Raw genomic sequence first — 19,562 nt, forward strand, 5'->3', positions numbered from 1 at the left:
AATTATCTTGTCTAAATTGTTTTGACTCAGGTGCCCGAATGTACCGCATGCATCACATGTACGATACTGTGCATGTAGATGAAAAGTGGTTTAACCTCTACAAAGGGGCCACAAGATATTACCTGACAGCCAATGAGCAGCTGCCTTATCGATCCTGTGCAAACAAGAGATACAAAGGTAAAATCATGTTCTTAGCTGCTGTCGCACGTCCTCGCTACGACTATCACAAGAAACAGTACTTTGATGGTAAGATTGGCATTTGGCCTATTGTTAAAAAGGTCGAGGCGGTTCGTAGCTCCGTTAATCGTCCTAAAGGTACGCTAATTACGAAGAGTGTGTCTATGACACGAGCTCTTTACCGCGAACTACTTGTCGAAAAAGTATTTCCAGCAATTCGATCCAAGCTGCCAGGAATTTTTTAAGTGTTATTTTTTATTGCTGTAACTCAATTAATTTTTTTTGTTCTTAGTTCGCAGAGGCTCGACCGTGGTCGTCCAGCAGGACAATGCAGGGCCTCATGTTTTAGAAGGTGATGCTCAACTAGAACATGCTGGAATGGTTGATGGACGGAAGATAAAGATGCGCTGCCAGCCGCCTCGGTCACCCGACCTAAATGTACTTGATTTGGGATACTTCTCCTCTATTCAAGCTCTACAGTATCGAAAATCTGCCTACGACTCTGACAGCCTTATTACGGCGGTTGAGGAAGCTTTCGACGAGCTCAGGTGGCAAAACCTTGACAAGTGTTTTATCACTTTGCAGAAAGTGATGGAGTCTATTATGATTAGTGGTGGGGGCAACGATTTCAAGCTTCCGCGCGTTAGTAAACATATTGGACGTAATGCGCAACTGCCAATGTCGGTTGTAGTCGACACCGATGCGGTTACGAAAGGATATAATCAGCTGTATGCATAAATTTGAAGTTAATTGAACCTTTTGTTGCTCGTAATTATCATTATAATTTTTAGGCAATCACTGATTGGTCAATATAAATAGTTGGTTTACACAAATGCTCTCGACTTTCCGAATAAACCTCGCCCCAAACACATCTAATTCGCGGTGCTTCCAGTAAGCCCCTGCGTCTGAAACTGCGTCCAGCTGTTGTTAATTGCCCGGTTTAGCCGCTCTAAAAGTATGGTGTAATATCGCTAATTTTTGACTGAATTGCGACAAAAAACCTAATGCCTTTCCAAACGCGGCGGTTTTGATCGCAGCGTGCACGCGCATATTTACCATTCTTACAACCTAAAAAATATGATCCTGTGCGTCGTACTTCGGGCTATGACGTGGTGTGCCATGTGTCTACCAGCTAGCTCTTGTTAAAGAGTTTTTTGCCCAAAACTGAAATCGTCATTTTGAAGTGGGCCGGAGAAGTACTGCACAAAACTCGACAGCTGCAGACAATCCTCTCGGCAGAAATATCCCAAAACGACACTCCATAAAATTTCGGTTTCCGAATGGCTTCCAAGGTTAGAGATTTGAAAAGCTGAATTATCACTAAACAAAGGTCATTAACTAAGGAAAGGAATCATACACGGAAGGATGGTCAATGCAATTCAGCAGTGCTTGCAACCCGTATATCTGTAGGTGCTGTGTGCTGAAGAGGCGATTGGGTGGCGTCATGCGTATCAAAACTTCGCCCACTCCCTCAGTAAAGACTTGCTCGGAGCAAGTTGCTCCACGGCAGCAGCTGCTACTGTAGCAGAGGCGTCATGAAGCTAAGAGCTTGCTTTGCAATGTACATGCACTGCATAAATGACTGGATGGCTACATTCGTTTGCATGTACATGTAACTTACGTTTCGCTCACCTCAGCTCTTCGTACTCTGGGGGTTGTTGTGCGCCAGTAGGTCCGAGGCTAGCTTGGCCAGCGTCTCCATCGTCGCGTAGTCCTTGGTGGAGATGTTGTTGTGCGCAACTCCGTCTGCTGCACACAGGGACCCTACCACTTCTCCGTTTGGGGCTCGCAGCGGGAAACCAGCGTAGAACTTGACGCCCAGGTCTTCCACGCACGGCATCTGAGCGAAACGCATATCGCGCTGCGGGTTTTTAACCACTAACGGTTTGTCCGCGTACACGGCGTGTATGCACATGTTCTCGTTATGAGGAAGGTGATGCGCTTCCACGGGTAGGTTGTAGTTGCCGATAGCGTGGAACTGCGCATCGTCTACCATCGAGACGAAGCCGATCGGACAGGCGAGGCGTTCGGCCGCCACCTGCGCGATCATATTCAGCGCCGAGCGGTCGTAGTCTGACCGCAACGCGCCAGATTGCTGGATAAAGTCGACGCGTCGGGCGTCCTTCTGTCCATCGGGCATAGGGGCTAACGGGTGGTCTTCATTCGTGACTTTGGAGCTATCGAACTCGTACTTGTAGTCTCTGGTGCGATCGCTTACGTCACAGGCATCAACGGTGTATTTGAGCCGTGACCTGGCCAGCTCGTGGGTCACGTGGTTCTCCACACGCTTCCGCACGCGTTGAGACTGCGTTTTGGTAGTTTTCTTACTCTGCTTCTTGTGGCTTCGAATGCATCCATTACTAGATAGTTTCACGAGCTTACGGCTCGAGTCCGAGGAAGAATAAGAGCTTGCTGGGCTTCCTACAACTCGACCAAGCATCTCCAGTGCCCGAATGCGTGTCTCCGGATCTTCAAAACAAAGCTGACCGGGTAGATCGTCCATATCAGACTCAGAAGACGTGTCGTCTACATTACCGTTCGAGCCCAAGCTCTCCCAGACGTCGGGAGGCGCTTCGACGAGGATTGGACCCAAATCAGGCAGCAGATCTTCGTCGTCGAACTTACAGGAGTCAACACGTACGACGCACCGAACACAGCAGCGGTTCTTACGAACTTCTCCGATACGAGCTTCCACCTCGTACAGCTGAGAGCAGTCTCCACATACCATGTGGCCGCAGAGCTGGCAGTAGAAGTCACGACGGAAAAAGTGGAAGCTCTTGCTGCAGATCGAGCAGCGTTTCTCCCGAAACGGGTCTGCGTATTCCTTGGGGAAATAGATGAAAGACTGGAAGCCAAACCGCCGGCGACGGATCACCCGTTCAAACTGCGCGACCGACTCGGTCAACACCCTCATCACATGACGCGCCTCCGGGTTCATCAGTGCTGTACGGCGGCGGCTCAAGTCGGACGCGTGAATTCTCGCAGCCGCCTCACGCTTCTTGGCTACGGACGCTGCCCGGTTCTCGCCGGTTTCCTCTCGGAAGGCCGATGACGGCCGGTCCGAGGCGTACGCATGGGCAAAAATGCGCGTCATCTGGCGACTACTACCTCCAGGACGTGGCGTGAGCTGCAGATCAAACCCGACAGCAATGTGATCGAGTTGACGGCGCAGCGAAGAGCGGTTCGAGCTAGGAAGCACCTGGTCGTGGACAGATTTGGGCACTGTCTTCATCACGTGCACGGCGCGTTTCTTGTCTGGATACTGGTGCGTACAGGTCGAGAACAAGAGTTGTTGCGTGTGTCTATGACGAGAGGGTAGTAGCAAACCAGCGCTAGGACGTAACGTGGCCGACGCGACAGTGATGACGTCTTTCTGCGGTGTCTCGTCGTTTCCATCTTTCACGGGAACACGAGCTTGCTCCTGCGAGTTAGTGTCGAACGCCACGCGTTGGCGGAACAGTACTTCGCCCTTCTTAAACCTCTTGCCGTACAAAGCTTTCATCGTTGTATCATACGCGTTCGAGTCTTGATGCAGCAACACACTCAGTGCCTCGTTTAAGTGACAGCGGAGCTCCGTTGCTGCCACCGTTTCGTGAAGAATATCGAGATCATCGTCAGGGTCGACGGGCGAGTAATTGGGCTCCATTTCGCTTAGTTGCACGCCTCCTTTGACATTACGCTGCTTCTATCGACCGCCTTTGACCCCGTTGATCACGGCCGAGTGCAGTTTTACGATCGTTGCCAAAATATCATCACAGATCTCCTGATCCGAGAACACTAACGTCTATCGACAGTCTTTGGTACTGCGAATTACCAAACCATTGGCGTCATTCCCGAACATTACGGAACGGGTTCCGGACTCGGTGACACTGGATTCAGCTTCGGACACCGTGTATCGACTATCCGGTTGGTTGTCCGGGGTATATGGAGCCCATGGATCTTTCGAGCTCAACGGATCATTCAGACTTCGACTACTCATCGTTACGCTGTGCTTTGGGGTCGACGGCGAATTGCCAAGTGGTGGTCGTGCTGGGCGACCCAGTGCTGTGCTTGACTTGATGTCAACGAGAAGAGCCCCTCGGTACTCGCGTGTTGATCGTCGACACGAAATGGTTACTGATGCTGGCGTGCGGTGCAACTAGTTGACAGTTTGACCTTGTCCTGCAGCAGATGGCGGCACTCCCATTATAATAGATCTAGTGGTGCATGGGTCATCTTGAAAAAACCAAGATGATCTTCATTTTTCGTAGATATCGAATGCTACCTTGCGTGCTAACTTGCGACAGCTTTACCGCCTATGAACGGCCACGGCAGGATTCCGACCCTGAAATCTCTTTCCTACAGTCTCCAGCTGACTTCGTAGCCGAGGTCAGTTCAACTGACTCAGTTGAAGGCAACGTCAGCGTACCTCCTCATAATCGCTCTCATCTTCAAAAAAAATGGCCACATCAAAGCGGCAACGAGACAGTATTCATGTTACAAAAGTGTTACACCACCTGTCGCTCATACAGTACGCATGCAGCCTGAAAGTTGACGTACTGTGCTGAGTTTACTACTGTACCTGTAGATCGGGGTGATGTTCCGGTAGCCAAAACGAAATACATGTACCTGAATAAGGAACGCCTGATATAAATTAAGAAAGAGATTGCATAAGCTGACAATGCCTCGCTAAGAACAGACTATCATGTGCATGTATTGAATTATGTTAGGATAATTGAAGATTCCAGCAGTGCTGAATCGTGGAAGCGCTAACTTTAGACCATGCAGCCTCGCACCAGAGCAGTGCAGTTAGCTGGTCGACGTTGTACGAGTTATCGAGACCTTCGCCTAGGTGATCCAATGCGAACATCAGTTTTTTGCGATAAGATGTAGCTTTAATGCTGATGATGATCCTGATCCAGCGGCTGGATCTTGGCGGTGGTGTTCGGGGATAGCTTCTCAACACGGACATTGCTTAGTGGACGCAGTCGGCTAGAGAGCTTGAATGTAAATGTAGGAATGAAGTTCGGCTCGTAGGGCTTGAAGCGAAGGAGGATCATCTACTGCGCGCCATTTTTTAAATTGAAATCAAAGTCAGTGCCTGGATTGTTGTCAGTACCTTGCCCATCACTATCCCATCTCCCTAAATCTTTCCCGACTATAAAAATTGCGAGGTTATTCATTGAAACCCCGTTCCTTATTCAGGCAGATTTCTGTACTATATTGTCAATTCCGCCCCAATGCTGAAAGGGGCCAATGGCCCCTTTCAGCAAAACGTTGGAACCTCTAACCTGGAAGTTTTTTTCTAGGTTCGAGGGAAAACACTTTCAGCATACCACTTTTTTCTCCTCCAACCGCAAAAAAAGTCACTAAAAGTTCCAAGTAAACCTCGGTTCAGTGCCAAAGTTTTAGGGAGCGGAAGAGGTCCCTGAAACGTGGAACTTGTGAGACTGGATAGATTCTCCGTGGCACTCATTTTCACTCCCCCCCTTCAGCCTGCGCATGGATAGCGGAGAGCCCGAGGCAGAGCCCCTGGGCTCTGCGGAGCACGTCTATTGCACGCAGAAGAGCTAAGCCAGCGCCGCCAGCAACATGATGAGCACATGACGCTATTGCGAGCTTTCTTGGACAAGCTCTAACGCATTTTGCCACGTTACGAGCGACGAAATGCCCACCACTGCTTTAGTTTTTCTCGTAGGTTGTTAGTCATAGCTGGCTCGAGCTCCGTTTGAGGCTGTGGGAATTTTCTTTCGTACTCCTGCAATATACTCTTTACTTCTTCTTCATCGATACGATCTGCTGTGGCTTCCAGCGATGTGCCCTGAGCACATAGATACAAGAAGACAGCTACTCTCACTGGAGGCAACACAGCATCTGGTTCCATTCTTCCTGTTGTGAGATGGGGGGTCACAGTCCGTATCAAAGCGCCAATTGTAGAGCTATCCATGCGAAATAGGTTACTCATCGATCCATCGAAGTAGATGCGCGAAGAGAACAACATCTTAGCCCAGTGTGAGCTGCGCTGCTTCGCGAGAATCTCCCGATCCTTTGGAGCTGCTACTTCGGCTATCACATCGAGTTCTGCTTGGTACGCTTGCTGGATGAGGTGTCTTGCTTGTCCGCCCATGCCAGCTGGAGGAGGAATCCCCTCCAAGAGAAGCATTAGCAGCAGTCCGACGTTCATGGGCCGCGACCTCTTAGAATATATAGCCAGAATGATTGTGGAGAGCACGCAGCACCTCCAGGGGAAGATTTGCTGAACGCATGGGAAAAACAAAGCTTGGAACTTTTTTTTTCAGGTTCCAGGTTATATTTTTGCTGAAAGGGGCCAATTTGCCGAAGCGGGACGATTCGGAGAAAGGCGCGAAGCGAACGGCGAATCGACGCTGCGTTGTTAGAGGTCAAAATTAAGAAAACCTTTTTTATTATCCAATAAGATACCAGAAACACGTTGAAGTTAAAATCTCGCACTGAAGACTCCGCGCACTTGTCATGAATGAAGATGGCGAGTCAGAGGATTATTCTGTATTAGCGTTAAAACGCATTCTGTATGCTAGGCTACACGATTGGGTGCGCGATTGGGCTGGTCGTGTCTCTCAGACGCCCGCGGAAATTTCGAATAGAACGCACAATATTGTAAATGTTTTTTACTCACTCATTTTTAAATGAGTGAGTATTTAATGAGTGAGTAATTTATATAAACTTTAAAAAAAATACTGATATTAATAAGTAGTACCAATAACGTTTGTCTTACCGGTACCTTAGCTTCGGTATTTTTTTTAATAAAAAAATGAATCACTTTTTTTCGGCTCGTGCAATTCTGGGTTGCGTATTGCTGGAAAAGCTACACAAACTGGCGCGGGATCTCCTTCTCCCACGTCTTTTCAAAGAAAACCTCTTCATTCAGACGGACGATCATGTGATCTTTGAGGAAGAACGTCGTCTCATCTGAAGCCATGGAGCTGTCTGTCTCGACGCGAACCTTCCACGGTAGTACCGGGTGCTCTGCATAATCGACCCGCTCCAGCTTCAGATCGTTGACATGCGTAGCGGCAGTCATCTGGTCGGCGAACTTGTCAAGCAGCTCACTATGCTCACTTGAAGTCAGTTTCTCGTACGTAAGAGTGCGCTGAATACTGACACGCGGGTGGAGACATTGAGGGTCGGTCGTGTACGTCTTAATCGCTGTTTCTTCCATAACAATTCCTTCGTCAACAAGCAAATCTTTGCCTTGGTCTTCGTTGACTACAAGGAGCCTCTCTCAGTGAAATAGTGCGTGATGGTGCTCCAGCATCCAGAGGATAATCTTTCACAGGGCAACTCGCTGCGTTCTCAACAGGAGTAGGACCTTCAGGTAGCACAGGAAGCTTGAGCAGATTCGATTCAGCAAAGGAAACTGACAGCTCCACTGGCTCGGGCGACGGCCAGACCATCGGCCAGTAATTGGGTGTGACGGACAGCACCAGAGTGTGGCTTGCACGTAGAGTGTATGCGCACGCATTGAGTTGCCACGTGACTCGAGTATTCTCGCCAATAGGCATGTGGCTTAGCTCGTCGAGCTTGTGGCCATGACGGTGGCTCAAATTGAGCACACCACGCGTGATCAGAGTCGACTTTCCAGAGGGAGAAACGTCACTAAAACGCGCCATGATGAGGGCCTGCGGCTTGCTCGACTTGACGAATACACTTATTTGAGGACGTCCAATGATCTCGATATCCTCATTTAGTGGACCAGTAGTCCACGTGGTAGCGATTGCATCCTCATTTAATTGATTACCGGGCATATCTTCACCGCCAAACGACAGCCACTCGCCACTCCACGCACCTTGCAAACTATTAAACGCTATCACACGCTCACGAGTACTGGGTGGCTCCGCCGTAGTCTGCAGTTTGTAGCCATCTCCACTCGAGCAGTAGAACGTCACAAACTTCTGCTCTAGCTTCTCAACATCGTCCACGCCACACCATTTGCCTGGATACTCAAGAATCCTCGCCGTCGGGTTCTCGATCTCGTCTTTGACGAACAACTGCAGGTCTGGAAATCCGGTAGCTAAATTGTCCGTTTTATCATTTAATGAGTACTCCCACCACTGTCGACACAGTTCTAAAAAACCCACTTGCGGTCCAGGAGTGGCACTATTCGGCCAGTTGTGACTCCACGGCCCAACCACGCCTTTACTCGGAGAATTCTTCATCCCTTTGATCATCCGCGCCACACCGTTGAAATAACCATCATTCCAGCCTCCGATCTCCAATACCGGACACTTGACCTTGTTCGTAGGTCCTCACAAAATGGAGCCATGTTCCCAAAATTTCATCTCGAGTTTGTTGCGCTAGCCACTCGTGTAGCCACGGGAACTGCTTCTCCAGTCTTTCTTGGTATCGTCGCTTCCCATGCTACCTCCGACCCTACCGTTTCCGGAGCCATCGGTAGTGCGTTCAAGCTGAACATAACGGTGGCCCAACTCAAGGCTTCAGACCCCAATACTGCGCCCCCCATGTAGTGCACGTCGTCTGCATACCGGTCGTCAATTGAGTAGAGTGATACTACTCCACGTAGAGCAGGTGGGGCCATGGCTGCCAATTGCAGTCCATTGAACCCACCCCAGCTTTTGCCAAACACACCCACACTACCAGAACACCAACTTTGACTGGCGAGCCACTCAATGACCATCACTCCGTCTTGAAGTTCTTGGGGAGTGTATTCACCGTAAAAGTGACCTTCACTGTTGCCGGAACCTCGAATATCGACTCTTGCCACTGCGAATCCCCGTTGGGCCAGCCACACGTGATTACTCGCATCCCGAGTGGCCGTCCAGTCTGATTTCCGGTACGGAATGTACTCGAGCACCACCGAAAATTTGGCAGTGGACGACTTGGGCAGCCAGATCCGCGCCGACAAGCGCGTTTCGGCATCCACGGGGATCCACACGTTCTCTACATTGTAGAACTTGGACTTCGGTGCACGACGACATTATTCACACGAGGGGAGGGATCGATAAGTGAAGACGTGTAGACGACTATCCTCCATGATGTGTGTACAATTTGGTGCAATTGCATGCACATTTTTGTCTGGACTATTTTTATTTATTATACGCGACTCAATTTATCACAGTTTCGATCATGTCGGAGGCGGCGCAGCTCGATGCCTTCTTGGCGGCCATGACGCAGTACTCGCCGACGATCCCGGACGAGCTGGTGGAGTTTTATCTGCAGCAATCAGGGTTCGCCACCAACGACGTGCGAGTGTACGTGATATCCCAGTAAGTGGCATCGAAAGCAACGTATTAAGGACCAACGTTTATTCCGAACAGGACGCGGATGATTTCGCTGGCAGCACACAAGCTCCTGCTGGACGTGACACACGACGCTATGCAGTACCAGCGTATACGCTCACAGGCCACGTCGTCTACAGCTACGGGTGCTGCGTCGGCAGCGCTAGGGGCCGTACAGAGCCCCGAAGGTACTGCGCCCACTGGCACTCGCTCTGTACTGACGATGGAGGACTTGGCGGCTAGTCTCAAGGAGTACGGCATCAACATCTGCAGACCAGAATACGTCAGCGACATCGTAGAAGACCCCACGTCCTAAAAAGTAAAAGATATGTCTTTTTTTTGCTCAAGACATGGTGTATTTTGGAGCTCCTATGGTCTACAGCTCCTCGTGCTCGTCCACAGGCACGTCCTTCTCGACAGCCTTACGTTTCTTCTTCTTCAGATCCTTATCGGCACTTTTGACGATATCGTCCATGAAGTTGGTCTTTTTCGGGTCCGTCTTAAGCGCCTTGGGGTATTTCTTAAGGACCCGTAGGAACATGGTGGGCTCCTGGCCCTTGTACTTCTTCAGCAACGTGTCGATGGCCTCGTCCTCCAGTTCTTCTTCCGGCGCGCCGTTCTGCTCGAGGAAATACTCCAGACGATCACGCGTGGCGGCAGCGGCGTCCTCAGTTGGCACACAGTCGCACGCCTCCTTCTGCGCGTCCTGGTACGCCGGACACGCGATCATCTAGCCACAGAAAATCCGTCAGGTATTGTATACAAACAGCGCAATGTGAATGGCCGTACATTGGCGCCGATGTAGAAGATCTTGGCGGTCGAGAAGCACTCTTCGCGCTTGTTGGGGTCCCGGATGGCCTTGCACCTCGCTTTCATGCACTTTTGCAGGCGTTTCTCGCAGTTGGCCTTGGGCATGCCACATACGCTGTAGCACTGCATCAAATAGTCAATAAATAATAATCACGACAGCCACGACGACAGTCTCGTACCGCATCATGCCAGTCGCAGCATTCCTGGAAGTCCGTTGAAGTGGAAATAGGCATGCCGGAGGTACCACAGCCATTTGCTGTGAATTCAAAGTCCCTGAAGAGGATGAAGAGACAAGTTAGAGCGCATGTTTCCATTTTAATGCTCAGGGGGGGGGGGGGGGCTCACTTGACGGGGGCTGCTGCTCGCTTAGGGCGGCACGTGAAGGGCTCACATGGCTGGCTGTAGCTTGTCAGGTCGGGGAAGTCGAAGGGCGCAGCTGCGCTACCAGCGGACAGCGCACAGCAGAGCAACACCAAGCGAGAGAGCACCATGATCTTCAAATGGAATTCCACCCAGTGAACAGGAATATTGGGTTATTTACTAAAGTGAAACTTTATTTGGGTTTAATAACGATTCAATAAGTGTTAGAGTTGAAAAAACGTAATTTCCTTTTAAAAATACTACGTAGTAGTAATTTCAATAAATCTGTCTAAGGCCCGTTCTCAACGCATGCGTTTTCGAACACTTTGGGATTTGATTAGCTAGATGGGTATGGCAAAAAAGGCGCCCATATTAGAATCCACACGCATGCGTTTTCCGATTTGGACCAGTAACGTGTAGCTTTTATTTCTTACGTATTACCGCTAAGCTCGAAATTCAGATGCCACTTGTCCCGCTCCCATCGACATGACGCGTATCTCATTTCGTCCCCACCGTATTTCGCAGCAGCGGTACGTCCCTACAGCTCGACAACGGCGTCGGTGGAAAGACGACGACACCTTGTGCGGTCTTCTCGTCTGCATGGCTGTCTTCAAGCGCTATCGATCACATAGGAAGGTAGATCCTGTTGTTCGTGAACGCATTTCATGGTGAATCCATGCCACCACGCTTTTGAAAGAGTCTGCATTCGAGAAGTACTACAGGATAAGCTTGTCTACTTTCCAGGAATTACTATGTACTGTGGGACCCTATTTGGTAGTCGACTATTTCCAGTCGCTACGCCGCTCTCGCGGTGTCCCTCCACTCACACCAGCTGCAATGCTACAATGCGCGCTCTCATGGCTAGCAGGGGGGAGCCATCACCACATCCGTGTCATTACCGGTTGTAGTACTGCTATATTCTACCGTGTTGTGTATCGTGTGATGTACGCTATCAACGATACTGACGCTCTAGCGCCTCAGTTTTTAAAAGCGCAGGATGATATGAAACGAGTTGCGAGCGAATTTCAGTCTCTCAGTAATCGAGGTGTTATTGATGATTGCATTGGTGTGATTGACGGGTGGCTTTGCCCAATACGCGTCCCTCGTCAAGATGAGTGCGGTCGCGTACTATCGTTTTTCTCCGGACAATATCAGAAATATGGACTGAATATCCAAGCTTGTGCCGACTCTCTTTCTCGCTTACTGCGTTTTCGATCAACTCACCTGGTGGAATGAATGATTTGTACACTTTCCAGCGTTGGCAACTAAGCAATATTCTACAAGAAGTCTCAGGCAACTACGTCGCCATCGGCGATAATGCTTATGTCCAAAGTTAGCGTGTAATGACTCCTTTTAATAAGACGCAGCTGGTAGACAGCCGAGACCGTGACAGCTACGATTTTAATATAAGCCAGCTACGAATTCGTATCGAAATGGCTTTTGGACTTTTCGTGAACAAGTGGAGAATTCTAAAGCAGCCACTTCATGTTCGCCTTCGCCATTGTCGCGTTATTGTATCATCATGTATGAGGCTACACAATTTCTGCATTACTCAGCGTTGTGCATCTTCAGCCAAACCACCTGATCAAGTCTTGGGGGCAATAGTTCGGGAAGTAAGGTCGTGGAATGATCAGGAGCCACTCACCTACGATTCGTAGGAAGTTGAGTTAGAAAATGGCAGCCACGTCGATTTGCTGGACGAAAGGGTTCGATCTAAATTAGTCAATCGCATTTCAAGACATAATTTGCATCGTCCGCAGCGAAATTTACTGAGAAATGAAGGCCGTATTAATGCAGTAATGACCACTGCCCAACAAGTACCGACGGAAGCAGAAGTTATCAGTGTTTCATCAGCACCAGGGCCCTCTCGACCTGATCAAGATAACACAAATGATGATGCACGTGGCACAGCTAGTATCTTGCAGTGGCAAGTGGTGTAACAAGATGAGTTCATCATCGGATTATTAATAGATGTCACCAGGGACAAGTTGAAGTACGGTAATTGCGGTATGGACCAGTCCGGCATCGACATTCGCTCCACACGCTGCTGCGTCACGCCGCAGAACCACGAATACTCTGTGGACTCGAGCACTCTGTCTGAGGGCTGAAAGGCCCTCTTAATTAGCGCCAACGACAAGTCGAACAAGGGTATTATCCACGAACACAAGTTTTTTTCTCGGTGCAGTTCCACCTGGAGGCATGTGGTGCTCCCACGAGCACGGGCTTCCTCGTCGGCATGCTCTTGGAGAATGTCAACAGCGCTCCTCCTATGTGCACATTCATGGACACGACCACCCAGCGTTCCGTTCTGGTGGTCTGTTGATCTGTCAGGCTGGTGAGTTCGACTACTCTAGCTTGCAGGTCATCGATGCTGTGGTGAGGAAGGCGCTTACGTCGTACATTGCAACGGTGCAGCCATCTCAGGTTCTGGTCGACAACGGCCACTTCGTGCGGGCGCGTGCCGAGGCAATGCTGGAGATCATCACGAAGGAGTAGCCGGTTGGAGTACTGGTGAGTGTGGGTGACCAGACGGCCTTGTCCGTCGGTATTGAACTGTACCTGAACGGCGACCTAAAACTTCACAACGCCCGCGTCATGGGCACGTTGATCGAGTCGATCATCGAAACGGGGGATCGTGAGAAGCTCTCGGCCAAGCTATTGGAGCGTCGCAAGACGATTGCTCTGCGTCAGTCGGTCTTGGCCGTCGAAGGCGCGCTGAAGGCTGCCAAAGATATAGGCTACGCTGGTGCGTTCGTCTTTTGCTTTCAGAGTCTGGGATCGGTTTCGCTGCCAGCTTGGCGGAGCTGCGTGTGCTGACAGAAAGCGCGTACACGCAACGGCCCCGCGTGGAAGGGTCAGACCAAGCAGATTCCGATCAATCAGGACCTCCGCGGCTGGAAGGAAGTCGAGTACAGGGTTGTGCGTGACGCCAAGGACATCTGTATCACGGTGTCCGGATGGAGAAGTTCGATGCCTAACCTCAATCTGGCCATGCGGGGCGAACGGTTTCGCTGACCGTCAGATCGCCGACGTGCTGCCCAGCGCCACGGCCATGCTGGTGTGTGAGCGTCGTAAGCGGTGTGTGTGTGTGTGTGGAGGGGGATCGACACGCTGGCGGCTGAGCTGCTGTCCCCGACGAACTACCTGCACATGACGTACGGCGACTTGGAGGACGACATCCCGACGAGCGAGGAGGCCATCGTGGTGCTCGGCAGTGGCACACACCGCAACGTTTCGTTTGTGAAAATAGATTGGTGTGGCGTGAGTGCTGTGCGTACGTGGACAAATCGTGGTCAGCTGCTTGAGCTGGAGAGAGCGTCCTGGTGACGAACTCGCCGCACTGACCAGGAAAAGACAGTGATGCAAATTTTAACGATGAAACTAGGAGTATTGTAGGCGACATTGAACATTCAGCCAGAATCTAGAGAGGCATAAGAGGTCTACATTTAGGAAAACCTATATCGACATTTAGATATAGGGTGCAATCATGCGTTTAGATTTCGATTTTGTGGTAATTTTTAGCCAATTCCCAGTCGTTTAATAATGCCTTCTCAGAACACTGTCATTTTCGGGGGAAAGGCGCGCCAAATACACGATATGATTGGTCTAGAATCAAAATCATATGTCAAAAAGGAAGATGACACATCGCCCGGTCGCAGATTGCCCTTGTCGATTTAACATTCAATTCTGCCAGCAGGATGGTGAAAACAATTATAAAGGTACATGGATTTTGTTTTGTTTTTATCATCTACTGTTCTAATTCCTTCTGAAGAGCGACGAACTGGTCCTCGATCTTCTGCACGTGTCGATCATCCGCTTGTGATACCCGGCGCCATCCATGTGGATGTTACAGCCACCATAATTATCCTCCAACGTCATATTATCTGACGAGAGCCACGTCTGGCCGCTAACATGATTTGCATTGCAGAATGATTCGTCCAAATAAACTTCTGGTCGATCAACTGCGTCACCGACTCGATTCGCATTTTTTTTTCCTTAGATACTCGTTACGAAAAGCAACATTTGCTTCGGAATCTGCGTACATGTGCCTGTTTTCACCTTTCACGTAGCGAAAACCTAGCTCGCATAAAACTCGTTGCATTGTACGATCAGCAAGATGGGTCCCTGTCACTTCTTGCAGATGGGGGCTAATGCGAGTAGCTGTAGTTGGTCTAACAGCTTTATTTTCTCGTTCGATGAATTGACGGATTGTAGGCTCGATATCCGTCAGGTCATAATCTCGCTTTCGACCTCTGTCGTTTTCACTGGGCTTTGTACAAATATTAGTTTAAAAAGGAAATGTTACAATATCAGTTATAATTGATATACCTCAAAATCAGTGTCTGGGTTATTCTTTTTCTCATTAACCACGGAGTCAACGGTGTTGAGGGCACAACCAAGGCAATTAGAGACCAGTTGGCGTGTCCTGATGCCTTTGAAGAGGCCTTGTTCCTTCTGGCTTTTGAAATACTCGTAGCTGTTCACAATCATCCGCTTCTCTCCTGGGCAGAACTCGTGCTTGTCGGACATTTTCGCTGACCTTAAAGGATGCCTCTGGCTAATTGATGAGTTCTACCGCCCTCTCAAGACACTAAGTTATATATAGCACTTTTATTTATATCAAACAGACAATTATTAGATTTTTTACAGTCTGTATAGTATGGGTTACAATTTCTGGCCCAATGTTCAATGTCGCCTACAATAACGATGAGGCTGAGCTGGACAACTCGGATCAGAACGAAGCGACTCTATCCCATGAGAATGACCAGCAGCGTGATCAGGCTGCGTGGACCGTGCTAATGTGATTGACCTACTGGATGAATGCAGCGACGTCGAGTGAATCCTATAAACTACAAATGCGCGTACGATAGCTGTCTGCAGCGTGAATCTACACCGACATATACAACGCATAATGCAGTTGTAAATGCGATCAGTTCCATCAAAAGGCACTTCCTGAAACACATTTTCCGTATTATGGATTATTGTCACCAAGCCGATCTGACGGCGCTGTTGCTTCTTGCTGTTAGCCAGCACGAGAGCGGACACTGTCCATGATCCGCTGTCGCTCCTGCAGAAAGAAGTCCAAATCTCCTTGCAACCGTAGCTTTATAGGACTGGCGGCGGAGTTCATTTCGCACTCAATCGCACTAATGCGCTTGCGAATGTCGTCGAGCATTTTATGCTGCTCGCCGCGCACTCGCATCGAAGCTTCTTGTTCTTGCTCCCTTACAAGAGCGACCTCAGCTTCCCGCACCGCTGCAATTCTTCCAACAAGCGTAACGAGAGCATTCATTGCTTCAGCTTCAGATTTTTACTTCTTGTTCGGTGTGGTTTTGGTGGGTGAGCGCACATTGCGTTTTCGGTTGCCACCGCGCTGACTTGGCGTGGCACGACGCTCTCGCATTGGGGTGAATGCGAAAGTGGAGAGCGAATCAAACTCATCCTCCTCGTACATATTGCCACGAACGCAGCTCAGTTCTTCCGGTCGAAGCTACAGTAATTTTATAAATCGCTTATGTTATACAACGTATGACAGCAAACAAACTAAAGCCCAAACTTCTACCTTGGTCCAGTAACACAAATAAAGCACATCGACTTTGCCATGCGTAAACTTCTTGAATTCCTGATTGTAGGTCCCGGATAGACGAAAGTTGGCTTTGGAGATACTGAAGAAGGACGTCAGCTCCCTCCAAAGCTCTTCCAACTTTGCGGCATTTTGCGGTACAATGGTTTCCGGGGTGATTCCCACGAAGTCGACATCGTCAGCGATCAGTCCACTATACTCCTCGTCGTTCTCTTTGTACGCTGTTTCAACATCGCGCCAGAAAAGAGCTTTCTCAGAAAACTGGGGGTCGTCTAAATCAGCTCGATCAACGTTCTTTTCTTCAAATACAGCAAAATAGTCAATTGCATGGCAAATATATCCAACATGATACATACCCGTAACCTCAACAAGTCTTGTCACCATATCCTTGGACAGCACGACATTCGCTAAGCGGAACATGCAGTGCCTGGTACGACGGGTGTTGCCAGCAGCCATTGTCGATGCAGATGTAGGGTCTTCGCCCCTGTTTACCAGCTCATCAAACCGGTGGAGGCACTTTATGCGATCGGCCTTGTTTGTCCGCGTGTTAAGCTTGATCTCTCGTATGGTGCATTCCTTGCGAATAAGATCCTGTGGCATTTTCTCGTACGGCTCCCAGGCAAAATGTCCTTCAGTTAGTGAGCCACTTAGAATGGTAGGGACCGTATCAATCCTTTCTGCATCTCTCGCCCTTATTTGTGCTGCGTGGGAATCGCTTGAAGCTGAACAAACGGAAGATAGGGCATCGGACTCAGCGTTTTCCATAACGTAATTAGAGCGGTTACCGTGAATTGTGGCAGCGACCACCCCATTGGTTGGTAATGCTGTAATTGAAGGTGCCACCGTAGCAAGCTCCGCCGCGAGACGGCGAGCCACTGGAACCTCTCGATTCGGGTCCTTCTCAGCTTCCATTGTTTTGTTGGAAGGGGGAAACGCGGATCTACAGCATAAACAACGTATTTTACTGGCCAATATTTGTTTTTGCTGCACCAATAAATGTCGCTCAGTTTTATTCACAGCCCAGCACACGGGGTAGGGTACGCGTGCAACGCATGCGTCAAGAAAAACGCTTCGGTTGAGAACGGGCCTTAATTTAGCAGCTCAATCGAAATACATGTACTAGTTGCTGCTTCGAAGCCAGCGTAAGGCAGAATCTGCTGATTGGTCAAAAATATAGGCATGACAGGTCTGCTACGGTCGCAGACAGCAAGCAGAATCCCCAATCGTAAGATTCTTCCCACCATCAATGCAAAGGCGTGTTGCCTGCTGCTTGCTCATTGTGGTAAAAACTTTCTAACCTCTATTTTTCTCTATTGCCGACGGTGCTCGACCAGCTACTCACGCGCTGAGAGGTACATCCGTTTTCCGCCTGAACCCTTTCGTGGCATAAGGGCGCCTGGTGCGTCCTTGTTGTTGTTGTTAACGGTAAATGCCGAAGTGAGTAGATTAAAGTCAATTAAATCTGTCCTCTAAACTTCAGTGCTCCTGGCCATCCACCAGATTAACCGGTTTGGGACCGGTCCATCCTGGAACGTTCAGCCGGTTAATTGAACCGTGCAGAGTCGGTGTGAATTAACACTCCCACTCACCGCTACTGCACGACGTTCGTCTTCGTTAAGGATCGCTACTCAGCGGCGTTCCTCTTCTTGATCCCGCTTGCCTCGCGAAGGAACGCTAGCGACTTCGTTCCAAGCGGCTTCGTCAGCATGTCCGCAAGTTGGCGCTTCGTGTCGACGTAGTCCACCTTGATCGTAGAGCGTTCCACATTCTCCCGAATGAAGTGATGTCGAATATCCACGTGCTTGGTCCTAGCGTGATACCCAGCGTTACTTGCAAGTGCGATAGCACCTTGATTGTCCTCCCAGACCTGCGTCGCTCCCACTTGCTCGTGACCCATGTCCTTGAGAATAGCACGTGTCCATAGTACCTCTTGCGTACACAGACTCAGAGCCATGTACTCTGCTTCCGCTGAGCTGAGTGCAACCGCTCTCTGGTACTTGGACTTGAACACAACCGGAGCGTTCCCAATCATGACCATGACACCTGATACGGAACGCCTGTCGTCAATGTTGCTTCCCCAGTCTGCGTCCGTGAACGCCTCTGCCTTGACACCTTGCGTTCCACTTTGGTAGACGATACCGTGCTGCCGAGTTGTCTTTAAGTATTGCAGGACCCGTATCGCTGCCTTCCAGTGTTGCGTTCCAGGATTTTCCAGGAAGCGTGACAGCTGCGTTACAACGTACGCAATGTCCGGTCGAGTGCATGTTGTGATGTACATCAGGCATCCGATCAAGGAACGGTACGGTCTTGACTGCATTTCACGTCGTTCCTTCTCCGTGGCTGGCGACATCATCTTCGACAGCTTCATGTTGGACGCGCATGGGTTATCCAACATCTTGGCGTTCCGTTGGTTGAAGCGTTCTACAATGTCGTCAATGTACCGAGTTTGCTTGATCATCAGCGTTCCAGCTGCCTTATCATGATCAATCTCCATCCCCAGGATGAACTTTGCCTCGCCAAGCTCTTTCATCTTGAAGGCACTCTTCAGAGCGCCCTTTACTTCGCGAATCTCTTCGCGTGTCTTCGCCGCAATGATCATGTCGTCCACATACAGGCACACGTACACGAATGCGTCCCTGGAACGCTTGACGTAGACACACTGGTCGGCTCCACAACTCTTGAAACCGTTCCGCAGGAACACACGATGGATAGTCTTGTTCCATGCACTTGCAGCTTGCTTCAAACCATATATGGCCTTTAGCAGCTTGCACTTCATGCGTTCAGCGTTCTCGAGACCTAGTGGAACGTCCATGTAGACCAAATCCACCAAACCACTGTTTAGGAACGCTGTGTCAGCATCCAGTTGCTCCATAATGTAGTCGCATGCCACACACACAGCGAGTACAACTCGAATCGAGTTCATGTTTGCAACAGGAGAATACGTCTCAAAAAATCGATTCCAAACTTCTGCTTGAACCCTTGAGCTACTAGGCGTGCCTTGTAACGGATAACACGACCGTTCTCGTCACGCTTCTTGGTAAAAACCCAGCGACATCCAATGGAACGCGTAGCCGTTCCACATGGAACCAACGTCCACGTTCCGTTCTGGGAATGAGAGTGTAACTCAGCCTTTCATAGCCCGACGTCATTCAGCTGCTTCATCACTGGCGATAGCTTTCTGCGTACGTGTTCGGCGTATCCGGGACGCCTCCGATGCTGGCCGCGTATGCCAGCACTGCCTCTGCGAGTAAACAGTCTTCATCGATCCTAGGACGCTTAGGAGACGGCGGTCCATCACTACCTCTTTCAGACTGGCGTTCCACATCGTCATCGTAGCCGTTCCCAAGCAGAAACACCGGTTACCGAGGTCGGGTTGA

The 19,562-nt window shown here is 49.8% G+C and overlaps 6 protein-coding genes across 6 annotated transcripts; 1 reads left to right on the top strand and 5 right to left on the bottom strand.

Moving 5' to 3' along the window:
- Nucleotides 1-1,810: 1,810 nt before the first annotated feature.
- Nucleotides 1,811-4,156, bottom strand: PITG_14666 (GAF sensor protein; the record flags this gene model as incomplete). The annotated part of the gene is made up of 2 exons (XM_002898510.1): nucleotides 1,811-3,859; nucleotides 4,022-4,156. 2 exons carry the CDS (start codon nucleotides 4,154-4,156, stop codon nucleotides 1,811-1,813), a joined length of 2,184 nt encoding a protein of 727 aa, XP_002898556.1.
- A 2,844-nt stretch (nucleotides 4,157-7,000) lies between these two features.
- Nucleotides 7,001-8,731, bottom strand: PITG_14667 (serine protease family S15, putative; the record flags this gene model as incomplete). Its single annotated transcript, XM_002898511.1, has 4 exons — nucleotides 7,001-7,414; nucleotides 7,470-8,405; nucleotides 8,446-8,517; nucleotides 8,570-8,731. The coding sequence occupies 4 exons, from the start codon at nucleotides 8,729-8,731 to the stop codon at nucleotides 7,001-7,003; spliced, it is 1,584 nt and encodes a 527-aa protein (XP_002898557.1).
- Nucleotides 8,732-9,279: 548 nt separating this feature from the next.
- Nucleotides 9,280-9,747, top strand: PITG_14668 (transcription initiation factor TFIID subunit, putative; the record flags this gene model as incomplete). Its single annotated transcript, XM_002898512.1, has 2 exons — nucleotides 9,280-9,404; nucleotides 9,471-9,747. 2 exons carry the CDS (start codon nucleotides 9,280-9,282, stop codon nucleotides 9,745-9,747), a joined length of 402 nt encoding a protein of 133 aa, XP_002898558.1.
- Nucleotides 9,748-9,794: 47 nt separating this feature from the next.
- PITG_14669 (phospholipase A2, putative) lies at nucleotides 9,795-10,732 on the bottom strand (the record flags this gene model as incomplete). The annotated part of the gene is made up of 4 exons (XM_002898513.1): nucleotides 9,795-10,161; nucleotides 10,221-10,364; nucleotides 10,421-10,514; nucleotides 10,587-10,732. The coding sequence occupies 4 exons, from the start codon at nucleotides 10,730-10,732 to the stop codon at nucleotides 9,808-9,810; spliced, it is 738 nt and encodes a 245-aa protein (XP_002898559.1).
- Nucleotides 10,733-14,729: 3,997 nt separating this feature from the next.
- Nucleotides 14,730-15,131, bottom strand: PITG_14671 (uncharacterized protein; the record flags this gene model as incomplete). The annotated part of the gene is made up of 2 exons (XM_002898514.1): nucleotides 14,730-14,762; nucleotides 14,931-15,131. 2 exons carry the CDS (start codon nucleotides 15,129-15,131, stop codon nucleotides 14,730-14,732), a joined length of 234 nt encoding a protein of 77 aa, XP_002898560.1.
- A 988-nt stretch (nucleotides 15,132-16,119) lies between these two features.
- PITG_14672 (uncharacterized protein) lies at nucleotides 16,120-16,785 on the bottom strand (the record flags this gene model as incomplete). The annotated part of the gene is made up of 2 exons (XM_002898515.1): nucleotides 16,120-16,484; nucleotides 16,542-16,785. 2 exons carry the CDS (start codon nucleotides 16,783-16,785, stop codon nucleotides 16,120-16,122), a joined length of 609 nt encoding a protein of 202 aa, XP_002898561.1.
- Nucleotides 16,786-19,562: the final 2,777 nt, after the last annotated feature.

This window comes from Phytophthora infestans, genomic scaffold, assembly GCF_000142945.1.
Source record: "Phytophthora infestans T30-4 supercont1.36 genomic scaffold, whole genome shotgun sequence".
NCBI lineage: Eukaryota > Oomycota > Peronosporomycetes > Peronosporales > Peronosporaceae > Phytophthora > Phytophthora infestans.